Source organism: Ruditapes philippinarum, unplaced genomic scaffold (assembly GCF_026571515.1).
Source record: "Ruditapes philippinarum isolate M1 unplaced genomic scaffold, ASM2657151v2 ctg4207_1_1_1_1, whole genome shotgun sequence".
Taxonomy (NCBI): domain Eukaryota; kingdom Metazoa; phylum Mollusca; class Bivalvia; order Venerida; family Veneridae; genus Ruditapes; species Ruditapes philippinarum.
This window is the reverse complement of record NW_026854015.1, coordinates 45,485-60,922: the sequence shown is the minus strand read 5'-3', so window position 1 is coordinate 60,922 and position 15,438 is coordinate 45,485. Positions and strand designations below refer to the sequence as shown.

Genomic DNA, 15,438 nt, shown 5'->3' with positions numbered 1-15,438 from the left:
AAGTACTTTAACCTCAATGACTGAAATATATAAGTAGTTTAACCTCAATGACTGAAATATATAAGTAGCTTAACCTCAATGACTGAAATATATAAGTAGTTTAACCTCAATGACTGAAATATATAAGTAGTTTAACCTCAATGACTGAAATATATAAGTAGCTTAACCTCAATGACTGAAATATATAAGTAGTTTAACCTCAATGACTGAAATATATAAGTAGCTTAACCTCAATGACTGAAATATATAAGTAGTTTAACCTCAATAACTGAAATATATAAGTAGCTTAACCTCAATGACTGAAATATATAAGTAGCTTAACCTCAATAACTGAAATATATAAGTAGTTTAACCTCAATGACTGAAATATATAAGTAGCTTAACCTCAATAACTGAAATATATAAGTAGCTTAACCTCAATGACTGAAATATATAAGTAGTTTAACCTCAATGACTGAAATATATAAGTAGCTTAACCTCAATGACTGAAATATATAAGTAGTTTAACCTCAATAACTGAAATATATAAGTAGCTTAACCTCAATGACTGAAATATATAAGTAGTTTAACCTCAATGACTGAAATATATAAGTAGTTTAACCTCAATGACTGAAATATATAAGTAGCTTAACCTCAATAACTGAAATATATAAGTAGCTTAACCTCAATGACTGAAATATATAAGTAGCTTAACCTCAATAACTGAAATATATAAGTAGCTTAACCTCAATGACTGAAATATATAAGTAGCTTAACCTCAATGACTGAAATATATATAAGTAGTTCAACCTCAATGACTGAAATATATAAGTAGTTTAACCTCAATGACTGAAATATATAAGTAGTTTAACCTCAATGACTGAAATATATAAGTACTTTAACCTCAATGACTGAAATATATAAGTAAAGTAGTTAATTTTCTATAACTGAAATATAAAAATAGTTTAACTACAGGGTAATTCTTAAACATCACTGACTGACATATAGAAAGAGTAAATCTCAGTGAATGAGATATATATAAACTGTTTTTCCTCATTGACTGAATTATATAGGTGTTTTTTTTAAATTTTATTGATGAAAACAACAGACATGATGCCAAGTTTAAAGAAATTCTATAATTGAACAGATTTAATTCTGTCTATATGTCTATATTATGAAAGCCTTCAAAAACATCCATCACTGTGAATGACTGACATATACAAATAATCTAACCGTACTGACTGAAATTTGGATCTTATTGAAGATTTCTTATAATACAATGAACTCAATAAGTTATCTTTACAGTATATTTAAGTCGCGTCACGACAAAACCAACATAGTGCGTTTGCGACCAGCATGGATCCAGACCAGTCTGATCAGGATCCATGCTGTTCGCTTACAAACCCTATAACAAGTAGAGAAACTGATAGCGAACAGCATGGATCCTGATCAGACTGCGCGGATGCGCAGGCTGGTCTGGATCTATGCTGGTCGCAAACCCATTATTTTGGTTTTGTCGTGACGCGGCTCATTTAACATTTAACATATTGACAAGTTCCTTAAACTAAATGCAGGAGAATAACATAAGTGTTTAGAGATAAGGACATTTGTTGTGATAATTATGTTTGAAAAATTTTGAAAAAGTAAGCTGGCTGCCTTATGACAAACACATTGTAATATAATACTCATAATATTATCTACATTTCGTGGTTATATCTTTACTCTTAATCAACCCAAAAACCACCAAATAAGATTAATAAATGCAGCGCTTTAAGAAAAAAATACCCTGTTCTAATAATAAAGATTGAAAGCATGAAAAAGTTAGTTGACTGGTTGGCTTGCTACAGTAATTTCAGTTAAGCAGATACTGCTAAAACAGGAGGTACTGTAAGATCAATAATATGTTAATTTATTGTCTACATCAAACAACCATCTTTATTCTCTCCTAACTTTATTCTCTCCTGCTCCCACCACTCCCCCCCCCCCCCCCTGCCCAATAACACATACTACATTAGACATGATGCTAATTGTTAACACATCACTAAAGTATCTTATTACAGACAGTATTTACCAATAATCAATACAATCATTACATTTTTATGGAGAAAACTGATAATAAAACCAATGGTTAGACAGCAAATTTCATGTAAGCAGTAAAAAGCTATTTGTACATCTATTCCATCAGTGCTTAACCATTTAACTGCCACGGACAGTAATAAGGGAACATGGGAAATTCATGCAACAAATTTTATTCACTGTACAGCTGTGAAATCAGAGGATGAAAAGCTTTTACAACAAATAACCAATCCTAAATAAATGAATAACATTTCATTTCTTTGATAGTATAATCAAATGTAACATAATCTAAGCAATAATTATCATTATTTTTCTGAATCAGCCTAACATAAAATTTGTACTCTAAACAAGTTTTTGTACTCTAAACAAGTTTTGGAAAACAAATTGAAGATACAAAACTTGTAAAGTCACATGATTTAACAGTGCAAATTTGTGGTTATTAATAATAACCACAAATTTGAATATAAATAATTGTATAAAATAAACAATGAAATTAAAATTTTCAAGGTCCATTCGTAGCACTAATTACCTAGCTTAAACATACTTAAACATATTTAATTATTTGAACACTCACCTGTCTATATCAAATATATTAACACTAACCAATAAGTTTGTTTAACCCTTTACTTCATGAGCATATTGTGAAAAATAACTGTTTTCATTGAAAAGCCTCCTGTTACAAGTTCAAACTGCTATAAAGCTATGAAAAATGCTTCAATACTGATGAAATTTGGCACAAATGTTGACTGGACCATAGCCTCTGGAACAGCATGCTCAATCATAAAATTTCCTGTTACCATAGCAACGGCGGGACGTCTCAAAATTGCTTTTTTCCCATTAAAACTGATTTCAAAGTGCTGTAACTTCTCAATGGATTGAGAAAGAGTAAAAGGCTTTTAAGTGTTGGTTACACGTTACCTTACGATTGACCTGAGACCATTTTTAGCCTGTCAAATGTCTAAAATTTTCTTGGCGACAAGGGGTGCTGCTGTCCCCCTTCTGGCAACCCCTTGATGTACCTTTTTGATAGGGGGCGGGCCGAAAAAGTGATTGTTTGTGGCCTTAAAAAGGGGGGGGGGGCAGAGCCGTCAAAACACGTCTATATGAGGTAAAGGGTTAAACTCTTGCCTTTCTATACACACTAATTGAACACTCACCTTTCTATATAAATTATTTGGACACTCACCTTTTAAAAAAAAATTATTTGAACACTCGCCTTTCTAGATAAATTATATTAACACTCATTTTTCTATATGAATTTTTGAACAACCACCTTTTTCATAAATAATTTGAACACTTACATTTCTTTATAAATTCTTTGAACACTCACCTTCTATATAATTTTTTTTGAACACTTACCTTTTTAAACATGTAAATTATTTGAACACTCATCTTTCTATGAACACTCACCTTTCTATATAAACTATTTGAACACTTACCTTTGTATGCATGTAAATTACTTGAACACTGCCTATCCATAAAAACTATTTGAACACTTACCTTTTTTAATACATGTAAATTATTTGAACATTTACCTTTCTATATAACAAAGAGCAACATGCTATCCTCATTTTCATGCCTATACGTTGAACACCAAAGAAATATGGGTGATGTGAAATGGCTAACATAATTGCACAAAGACTCACGCCCATGGCGTACAGGTAACTTTCTGTCTTGCTCACACCAGACCCAGGTGTGAAGTAACGAATCAATCCACCTAGTAACAGTGGTTGGATGACTTTTGTGGCCTCCTAAAATTTTAAGAATAAAAACTAACTTAAATACAGTAAAACTTAACATATACATGTGCAAAGATAAGTAAGTGGTATTGAAAGAAATTGGGATTGCAGGTACTTTGGGCAGCTTTCAAATCATATATTAAAATTTTAATGTTTGTTTTTTTTCTAGTTCACAATTCTACAATCATGTAAGACAAAAATTTTCAACAGTCCTTAAAAAAATGTGCTGTCTCAAACATTTTCAGCACTTGACTGTTAGAAAAGGGGCATTACTCTGTAAAAATAGTAACTCAGAGTTATGTAACCTGTCTCCATGTTTGATAATCACAGGGAACAAATGTGTGAAGTCTCAACCCATTCCCTTTGGTAGAATTGGAGATAAAAAGCTTTACCAAAGTGTGACGCTGGCACCAACACCATGGAGAGTACTAAAGACTCAAATAGTTAAACTAAAACTTGAACTGAACTTTATTCAGTTTAAAATTCAGCAAATCAATTTTTTTATTTTCTAAAATCCACAAAAATTTGAGATAGAAATAAATTTTCCCTGCTTGTTTTCAGTTGATCATAAATTTATAGAATCCATTCCTTCAACAGATTCAATGTCTCTTGATCACCCAATGCATTGAGTAAACACAATATGCAACCAATTTACTTGCTCACAAACTGGCTATATTTTTCTGGGGTTTATATATTATGATGTCAGAAAAGCATTGTGTTATAGACTACAAAAAAAAACTGAGAGAAACATGGAAACACTTCGATATCCGATTCCTACTTTGAAACGAAGCCACCTCGTACAAATCAGATAACGTTGTGTTTGGATTCTCTTTCTATCATTTAGTTTATGTGCTAGAACTATTAAAGTGAATCAAATAAATTTTGGGGTCAGGGAAATAATTAAAATATGTATACCTCTAAAAACAGAACAAATCCTAGAAGAATGTATTCTAGACCAAATATTTTAAACAAGGCTTGAAACAAACTTGGCTTTCTTTTCCCATCCTTGCATTTGTCTACTTCTTTTTTCCACTCTCTACAAATTAAAATCATAATATATAAAAGTATAGTTATTGTTAAAGGGACTTAACTGAGGTTTTTTGACATGACTTGACTGGAAATATATATTTTCAAGATTTATGTTCTATTTAATGTAGGTCTATATTAATAACTTAAATGTGCAAAATTTTGGATCCTTCAATCATTCTGTTTTTCCAAATAATTATTTTGATTGTGAAAAAATGACTCAAAAATGAAAAAAAGCATTTGTACGCTTATAACTCTGATAGTCCCACAACATTATTTCAGGCATGACCTAATCCTTTCAGCAAATAAAAAAATGCCCATTACATGCCCCAGAAATGCATTTTAATTCTGGATACTTTCAATTAATTGAAGACATTATTCTTTTTGGTCAATTGATACTGTTCTGTCACGATAATTATACAGTGACATGATAACTAGTGATATACTTCACATAAATATCCAAAATAATTCCATCATTCAGTGTAATGTACCGGTACATGTAGTTGGTAAAGATGTTATCTGTGTATATCTTCTTATCAAAATGCAAAGTTTGGGGCTGTTTTTTTCCCAACAAAACTGACAATTTTACAAATTTCTTTCTTGTATATTTTGTGTTTTTCTTATGAATATTATAAAAGTATTTTATCTGCTTTCTATTTTAATGTATTTTTTCATACTATGTATTATTTTAATTATCTTATTTCTCATTTTTATCATGATATTTTTTTTCATTTAACTGCATGCGTGACATTTACATTTGTATTACAATTCACAACATTATGCATGTAAAACACAATGAAGATTTTTTTAGCCGTTTCATTGAAATTAAGTTATCAAAAGTCCAATTTTTTAAAAGTTATATCTAGCAAGTCTTTGCAACTATGTTCTGAACGGAATGCATATAATGTAAACAAATTACATTAACCCGTAGACAACTTGTCATGAAATATGTAAATACGAAATGTTTGATCTCATGCCATCCCAGCGATTTTAAACTAATTTCACCATCCAGACATTAACTAATCAATTGTTAAATGTTTAAAAACCACACAGTTGTACATTTTCAGGTGATGGTTAGAAGCTTATGTGTCATAATTAATAACATCTACAAACAGTATTAAAGATAAACTTCTACATTTTACAAAATGAATTAGCAAAGTGAGATGGTGCTATGATTGGGTCAAGGTCACATTGGATCGGATCTAGACAAAAGCTAACAAATTTTATTTCTTCAAGGTCAAGGTCAGCTCAACTTTTCATAAGGTCCTGTCCGAAAGGTTGTTTTGTCCAAGTTTGAAGTACTTGGATGAAATCATAATTATTGTTTATGTAAAATTATTCCTCTCCTAGAAATATAGTCTGAAGCTCAGACACACAGCTGCTTCCATTTTATTATAGAGTCAAGTTTCTCTGAATAAAACTGTTGTTTTGGGTTGTTTTTTTCTTTGGCATCTGAGTAAAAAACAAGCATTTAATAAATTTATATGTAAAGCTACATGTAAGTGGCTTAGTTTTGATCACAAACACTAAATCCAGCCATCCAGCTAGCTTATTTGATGTCAAATATGAGGTCACATGTACTAATGGTCAGGCCAAGTCGATGTTGGATTACAAGTTTTTCGGCCCTAGACTGCAAACTCAACATCTGTTATGTGACAATTAGTTGACACCATGGCCAATTTACATATCTTATATATCAATTTACTATTTCAGTAAAAATTGTATCAGGTAATAACTATATTAATTGTATATTTCTACATTACTAATATTTATAGCAACAGGTGTATCAAATGTATAATTAATCGCATGTTACTATGACCATTTAGCACAAAAAAGACCGGCAACACAATGTTAATGGCAAGTAATTGCTATTTCAATAATGATTGAAAGTTGAAATTTCAATTTTGTGCACGAAATGAAACTTTAAACTTTATTGACCACATGGCATTTGAACGACACTTTTAAATTCACTGACCACATGCACATCTTTAATTTCATTGTAGTTAATCAATATAGCAAATTCTAATGTATAATGGTATAGTTCATTTGACTATACAGTTCATATGGTCATGGTGTAAATTATTCATGTCAATGGCAAAATCTGACTAGGCCATTCAGTTAGTTTCTCGATAGTTATTTTCCAAAGGTATAGAAAGGTATGATTTTTTTTCAATTTTCAAAACAACCTGTGGCTTACTGAATGGGAAAATATAGCACCATAAATTGGAAAGAACAGAAAACCTATTTTTGGGTCATTTTTCGCAATCCAACTCCAAAACTGAGAAAGGAATTTACCCATTCCTTTTATAAACTTTTCAATGGTTCTTAAGTGAGGACTATGCATAGGGTATTTCAGGGAAGAATATAGCATTTTTAGGGGACCATTAGGGGAAACAGCCTTAAATTTGACTGTAACTTAAAGGGCCGAAAAATCACTGTAAACAACCTACTTTTCTAGTCTTTCACCAAGTTTGTCTGACTGATCTTCGACAGTTACATTGTACATATCATCTATTTCCAGTTGACGCCCATATCCTTTTTTGAACAATGGATTCATCCACCTGCAACAGAAAACAGTCTTACCTTCATACTTCCATCACAAAATTTTTCTCCTTGAATTTATACATCTATTACAAAATGTCTTTCTATCCCTCAAATAGTCTTCAAAAAGCACAGATATTGTATTTATAATACCAGGGATCACTTATTTGATTGTATATATTTTTATAGGTATACAACAGTTAATGAGTTAAAAGTAATTTGATGATTATTTTTATATAAAGTGTATTAATTTGTTATGTTCTGATTAATCACTGAAGCGTGACAACAGTGTAATCTGGCTTTTTAGGTTTTTGTGGAACGAATTTAAAAGCGAGCCAAATGTGTAAAGATGTTGTCAATATCTTGTTTGGTGCCCATTTATGTTGATAATGGCCTGACAAATTCATCTCATCAAGCTACTGATTAGTCCACAAATGGGGTATTAATTGTGGAAACAAACCCACTCCTTTAAGAGATGACCTATTTTTTTCTCTCTTTATTTTTTTTTTTTTTTGGGGGGGGGGGGGGAGGCACTGACGTTTTTTCCATTGTCAAGTGACCTTGGCACAAACAGGCACCTGAGTAGAACCACCCATATTCTGTAAGCTTGGATACCTTCCTCACATGAAATAATCCAAAGTCCCTGTTGGGATTCGAACCCACAGCAGTGAGGGGCAAGTGGTTTAAAATCAATATAGTTGTTTTTCTCTTCTATAATCCTTAAACTTAAAACGTATTTTTTCTTTGATTTCAAATGGTGACCTAGTTTTTTACCCAAGATTATCATTCAGACATTCAGTTTAATGAAGATTAAATAAAAATTGTAAATTGAAACTGTTAATAACATTTTACTTTGATTTGACCTGGTGACCTAGTTTTTGACCAAAAATGATCAATTTTCAAACCCGTCCTAGCAGCCACTAACATTCTGACAAAGTTTGATGAAGATCCAAGATCAATATTGTGACCTTTGAACTGTTAACTGTGGATAGTGGACACTGACAACCAGATCAACTGACCTATGCTAATTTTAGCTCAGTGCCATGACCTAAACCTCAGTTGAGCTTAAAATTTAAAATTTGCCTTTTTTATTCTTCACAACTAATAAAAGTTCCAAATTAGACAGACTCAAACCAATTCCAAATTTGGCAGACTCAAACCAATTCCAAATTAGACAGACTCAAACCAATTCCAAATTAGACAGACTAAAACCAATTCCAAATTAGGCACACACAAACCAATTCCAAATTAGACAGACTAAAACCAATTCCAAATTAGGCAGACACAAACCAATTCTAAATTAGGAAGGCTCAAACCAATTCCAAATTAGACAGACTCAAACCAATTCTAAAAAGGTGAGAAAAGCCCTTCTCATAAAAGTTGAAATGGGCTATAAAATTAATTAAATATTATGTAGCTACATTGTAGTTCTAAATAATAGCAAAAGACATCTCTGTATCAATATATAAAATTGAGTCTAAAAGCAAAATGCGATTTTTTTTCATGTCACGTAAATTTCACCAAATTTGTTACACAGTGCCTATATTTGAATAACCTAGAAAAGGTCATCAACATTTAGATAAAGTTAACATAACAGAAAAATGAGGTTTTTAAGGATTTCCTTATCACATATTTTAATCTTCCCAAAGAAAAAGAATTCATTGCTTGAATGTGCTAAAACATGACCGTACAAAGGTCAAGATAATTGTTACTTTGTTAAATGTCTTTGCTATATAGCGTATGATTGTTTGTAAATGGCCAAAGACAATATTCTTTGTTGATTTGCCAATAAACTTGAAACCAGGATAATGAAGTAACAAGTTCCCATGTTGATATTTCAGAAAGAAGCACAAGTTATTATGCAATACATGTTAATATAGATCTGTCCATCACACCAACAGCAAACGCTAAAACATTCTGTCTAGCTATTGAATCAAGTCATCATCTTATCAGCTCAAAAGTAGACAAAAAAAACAAAACTATATAGAGCCTTATATAAACAGAAAAATAATTAACTTGTTAGATTTGTTTTGAATACATTGATACTTTCATCAAATAGTGATGGCCTAGTAATTAAGGTATTTGCCTCTAAACACATGATCTGGATTAAAGTTTGAGCCCTGCCTAAGTAGAAACTACTTGTATGTTGCCTTTTGTAACACAAGTAAAGTGAAGCCAATGAAATATAAACCTCATAAAATAATTAAAGGAACTCCACTAAGGTCAAAATGTTTAAAAACATAAATATGAAATACTTACATAATTATATCAAGAAAAGCATTTTAAATTGAAAAATTTGCAAATGATAATTACAAATATACTCAAAATTTAAGTGAATATTGGTTTTTTGTTTGATTCTTAGCTTGATTTGAGTGTACAATCCTTTTCATTTTTGTCTCATTTTGCAAAATGAAATTGATTATTCTTGAAAAAGGAGTGAAGTATTGATCTGAAAAATTTGTACACAAGTTATTGGTGCTGACCTTCATCAAATGGCACACAAATCTCAGAAAAATATTTCCACTTCTGTCACGTCAAAAAACCTCAGTTGAGTCCCTTTAATATAACTAATAAGTTATAAATATTTGATAAAGGGAAAAACAACACATCAAAACACCAGGTTGATAATATGTATTTATTATAACTACTGGTTTCGGGTACTATATACCCTTCTTCGAGGTTAATGTGAATATTTGGTAAAGAATATAATTGTTAAACTACATGTATATGTAAAAGGCCATCATATAGAGCAAAGTAAAACATCTTAATGCCACTGTCAACTTCATTTAATCAAATTAAACTAAAGGATGTTCTGTTTACTGTCTTCACTAACTGACCTGCTTAAGCTACAGGATCCTAGATAGTTCATTGACTTATCTATACTAAGATAGCCTGACCTCCATTTAATCGCCCCAAAACCCTGTTTTATCAAGAAACTGACATTTTCAACAATCATTTTTAAATAAATAATAGACAATGTTCTAATTTCTAAACTGACAAAATCTATTTCAATAGAGAACATGGGCCATCCATTGAAGTCCACTTGAGATCTAAAAATAGAAATGTTGTAAGTAGGAAATAGTGACGTAAAGTGCAAAAGAATATACAGTTGTATATCTTTTGAAAAAATTTATAGTTACAATTTCTACATTAATATCTGCCCATGACAGCCCACCCTGCATACAATCTAACCTATATTGTCCCTTTTTCAGCTCCAACTTAACATCAATGTGGTTGAATTATTAAGTCACACAATACTCTATGAAACATAAAATATATTTGAAATATATGAAATTCAGAATAAATAAAAATGACGGAATTTGATTTGGCCTTATTTCATCCCCTGGTGATACATGTAGGACAAAAAAGCTGTCGCTATACATGTATATCAGAACAGAAATGGCATGACCAATTCTCAATTCATAATTTTGGTGCCGAAATTTGGAACTACTGTATTTTATATCGGCACCATTTCCCTCTCAAAAAGTATAATAATTACATGTATATAAATTTGCATAAGTAAATTTGAGATTTGTGTTTGATTTTTTACCAATTTTGTCTGTCAAAATGCAGGGCAAGTACATTTTATGAAGGGTGAGTAAATTTGGAGGCAAGTGGCCCTAGAAAAATTCATTGAGGCCTGTGTATTATAAATTCTGACTTTTTTTACAGTCTTACAGTAAATTTTTAAGGTCATAGTCTTATTATTGTGCTTTGTATCAATGCATAGATCCCTGACCTATCTAGTTTTAATTGACACAATAAGAATTTCACCAAAACATATTTGTGAACAAAAGATCTATTTTTTATAGTTAAATCTATTGTTACTCATATAAAAGGTTAGTGTCTGGATCTAACAACAGCTCTTGTTGTATGGTTGACTGAACTGGTCAAGCAAGTTTTATGAAGGATGAGTGATTGGTGTGGAATAAATTTGGGGGCTAACAGATTTTCATATTAAATAACCTCCATTCTTTTCATTGCTTTCAAAGTAGTTACAACAGTTTTGAAAAAGCTGATTATTTGTTGTTAAAAATACTTACAGATTGATTTATTTTGTAATCAATACCTTGCATATTTTATAGTAATCTTGATACTTCTAATATCAAACCTGGTATGTATATATTTACTTTGCTGTAATTGTGAAATGTAAATAATGTGTATATATTTATAATGTAATTATGAAAGTGAATTGTATTTTGTTATTGGAACTATTATTGTATTGTTTTATTGTTATTATTATACATACTTCTGAATAAATATTGAAACCTCACTGAGTTATTATGTAACTTAAAATTATAGGCAAGAAATTACAGTAATGGAATAATTGTGATTTTTCTGCTAATTTATGAATGAAATCTTTTTTTTTTTTCTTTTTTTTTCAGCTTTTGGTCCACATATGTGGAACCCCATTTATTGGAAAGACATATATACAATCATAAAATTATGCATAGTCATACAAATATATATAGAAGATCAGTAAAAAAAATAGAAAAAAGGAAAATGTGATATGATACAGTTTCAAAATTTTCACATTAATACATGTAATATGAAAAAGGCAAAGCCTCAAAGCGAGCTTGATTTTCTTTTACTGTAAAATAGTTAAAAAATAATTGTTCATTTTCATTTTACATTTTCTGTTTTAATGCTTCCGTTTATTCTGGTTCCCCTTTTCTTTATGGTTCCTATATAAGTGCGCAGGACACCTTTGTGTCGAGCTCGTTATAATAGTGAGCTAGAAGAGCAGGCCCAAAGGGAGCTTTACGGTAATGCGAGTACCGGTACCTGCTAAAAGTGATGGTTTTAAAAACTTTCGTCCAAAGTACTGAATTGACACATCTCAACTTTTCAAATTACAATATAACTATGAAAACAGAGGAATTCTGACTGAAAAAGGATGGGTAGACTGGTCACCAGCGCACTTTTATGGGAACCATAATGGGACAGGGAACCAGAATAAACGGGAGCAGTGTATAAAATACCGAAGCAGTTTTAAAACGGAAAATGTAAAAATGAAAATTGAACCATTATTTTACAGGCTGGTGAAAATGCCCGATCGGGCTTAGACATAAAGATATCATATTTCTATAAAAATAATTAAAATGTTTCTTTCTCAATTGTTTTGTTTATTAAGCATTGATATATGATACAAATCAAAATCAAAATATTTTGGTTATCTTTTATTTTGTTGGAATTATTTCCCTTTTCCTAATTTTCTACAAACAAAATATTTGAAGTTCATAAAATTATATTGTAATGTAAAATTCTAAATAGAAATGTGTCTAACAAGTTCATTTTGCTCCAGATTTTTGCGCCAATACCTTCTATATATTTGGATCAAATATTCTGTTTCTGGCATTTATATTTTGACAATTCTTTGACACTGAACATTATACTTTGAAGTTTTCTCTGAAAACTGAATGATATGTATGCTGACAGGTGTTGGCGCAATGAATTAGAGCATAAAGAAGTTATTTAACCTATTTTGTTTTACGCTTTGCATATGTAATATACTTTTTAAGGACTTCAAAAATTATGTGTTATGCAAGAGAGATCAGTAATCACATGTGTCGCCTTATAATGGCCAATTTCATGTTGGGACAAATTTTGTGACAGACAGACAGACGGACAGTGCACAACTAGACTTGGTACTGATCATTCCTGTAAAGTTTGGATGAAATTGCACCAGTAGTTTATGAGGAGTAGTCCGGACAAGCTTTTGTGTATCTGGCAACACACAGAAAAAAACACCTTTTTATCAAAGGGCTATAACTCGGCCAAAAATCATTCAACTGGAAAACCCTTGCAATATGCGCAAGGACTTGAGCTACTGATCAATCCTGTAAAGTTTCATTGAAATTGCATTAGTGGTATAAGAGAAGTAGTCCGGACAAACTTTAAAATTAAAAATTATTAAAGGGCCATAACTCTGACAAAAATCATTAAACCGGAAAATGCTGACAATATGCACAACTAGACTTGGTACTGATCATTCCTGAATGAAATTGCACCAGTAGTTTATGAGGAATAGTCCGGACAAATTTTGTGACGGACGGACAGACAGACGGACGACGGAGAAGTGATCCCTATATGTCGCCACTACTCCGTAGAGGCGACACAAAAATCATGAAAAAAGGGAAATAAATTTCACAAAAGTGACAGTAGGCAAATATTTTTCTTTCTGTTTATGTCAAATATTATTCTCAATAAACAAACAAAGTTTAAAAGAAATATCTTTATTTATTTTCTACAAATATGACTTTTTATGACATTTAAGCCCGATCAGGCATTTTCACCAGCCTGTTTTATACTATTAATAATTTCACGGTAATAGGAAATCGAGCTCGCTTTGAAGCTTTGCCTTTTTCAAATTATAATTTTGAAATGTGATTATATATAAATATTCGTTAGGAGGACATTGTAGTACGGTGGTTTAATAATTATATTATATGATATTTAACAAACAGATGATTTTGTGAGATAGTTTTTACATTCATTTATATATTGTTATTTTCTCATCCTTGTCACCATTGTGCCCCCAGCTAGAAAAAACCTAAACGAAAAGTGTACACGAAGAACAGATTAAATAACCAATTGACACCTGTAGGTCTCTAGAACAAAATAAAAAAATCGGACTTCAATTGGCAATTTAAGTCCATGACAAAAAAAAGAGAAAATCTGACTTTCCAGTTCAAACACTTTGCCTACTTCCATTATACATCATAAATTTTAAAGTATAAATTAATTAATCTACTGTATGGGTCGAACATTTTTTGAACGAATGCCTAATGTATGTCATTGAAAATTACTTGGAAAAATACCCACCAGAAAAATATCTTTGAAATTGGATTAGCATGGATCACTGGATTCGGATTATGGTGTTTCAAAGACTCGTCCATGTTGCCGTTTACTTTTGTTAAACCTGACTATTTGTGAAATTTATGCAACTTTCGTTTTCCACATTGTGACAGTGTTGTGTAATTTCCGCAGATTTTTTTTTAACGAACCTGCCCAAGTATTCCGAGTGGCCGCGGTTTTTAGTTTCGAATTTTATTAAGTAGATTTAATTTGAATAGTTAAAGTACAATATTTAAAAGCAATATAAAGTATGTCTTCTGCTCCGGATGTTCATTAGCCATCATAGCAATAATTTATATAATTCGAAAATAATAAGCTAGAAACATTAAAGGTCCGACGCACTTATTCCATTTTAGGTCTGTGACTACAATTAAAATCAAGCACTATAATGAAAGGGCCAAAAAGTTGCGATTGGCATTCAAGTGGACTTTAGTATTAATAAAAATATATCTTTATAATATGTACACTTTAATCTTAATGTAATATTTCTGTAAAATTTGGCTGGAATTCAACAAATTAATCATATTAGTAATTGTATTAATAAAGCAAATGAAAGCACTGGATTGGTTAGAAATAACTTCTTACATGTAAATTCCGGAAAATTTATAAAACACTGATATGTAAGACCACACCTTGAATATGGGAATATAAATTGGAGTCCAAGATTTAAAAAAGATATTGAAGCAGTTGGAAGAGTTAAAAAAATAGCCACAAAAAGTTAAATTTATTAGGAATTTATCATATGTAAAAAGACGAAATGTTTTGGAAATTCATATCTTGGCATGTACAGAAGAGTTCTAGGTGATATCATTCAAGTTAATTATTAAACGGGATAGAAGATAAAGATTATAATTATTTTTTGAAAAAGCACGATTTGATAATCATTATATCAGAGGCATTTATATGAGGTTGAAAATAAAATCATGTAAAAAGTCATTAAGAGTAGTACAAGAATGAAATATATTACCAGATACTGTGGTATGTTTACTAACGCTGATTTCCTTGGGGGAAAAAACAGACTTGATAAAGTTATGAGAAACAAATTATATACTGTCATACCGGAAAATAATTATTTGGTGTCAGACATTGTGGAGATTACATGAGATTGCTGATCTCTCGACACTACGTTGGATAAAGTGGATAAAGTAAGACAGCTCTATATCCAAAGGCATGCATAGAAAATATAAGAGACTAGTAAGGAGGCATGAGCGCAGAAAAA

At 31.0% G+C, this 15,438-nt stretch overlaps 1 protein-coding gene across 4 annotated transcripts in view; it reads right to left on the bottom strand.

Moving 5' to 3' along the window:
• LOC132738682 (ATP-binding cassette sub-family C member 4-like) overlaps positions 1 to 14,367 on the bottom strand; it is a 102,198-nt gene extending 87,831 nt beyond the window's left edge. For 3 of the 4 annotated variants that reach the window (XM_060726265.1, XM_060726267.1, XM_060726264.1), the window contains exons 1-4: positions 14,187 to 14,367; positions 7,271 to 7,381; positions 4,710 to 4,830; positions 3,591 to 3,806 (exon numbers count right to left, since the gene is read on the bottom strand). In XM_060726265.1, the coding sequence (XP_060582248.1) occupies positions 3,591 to 3,806; positions 4,710 to 4,830; positions 7,271 to 7,381; positions 14,187 to 14,260 (522 nt within the window). In that variant the 5' untranslated portion in view covers positions 14,261 to 14,367. The remainder of the gene's footprint in view (positions 1 to 3,590; positions 3,807 to 4,709; positions 4,831 to 7,270; positions 7,382 to 14,186) is intronic. The other variant, XM_060726263.1, reaches the window with a different exon arrangement.
• Positions 14,368 to 15,438: the final 1,071 nt, after the last annotated feature.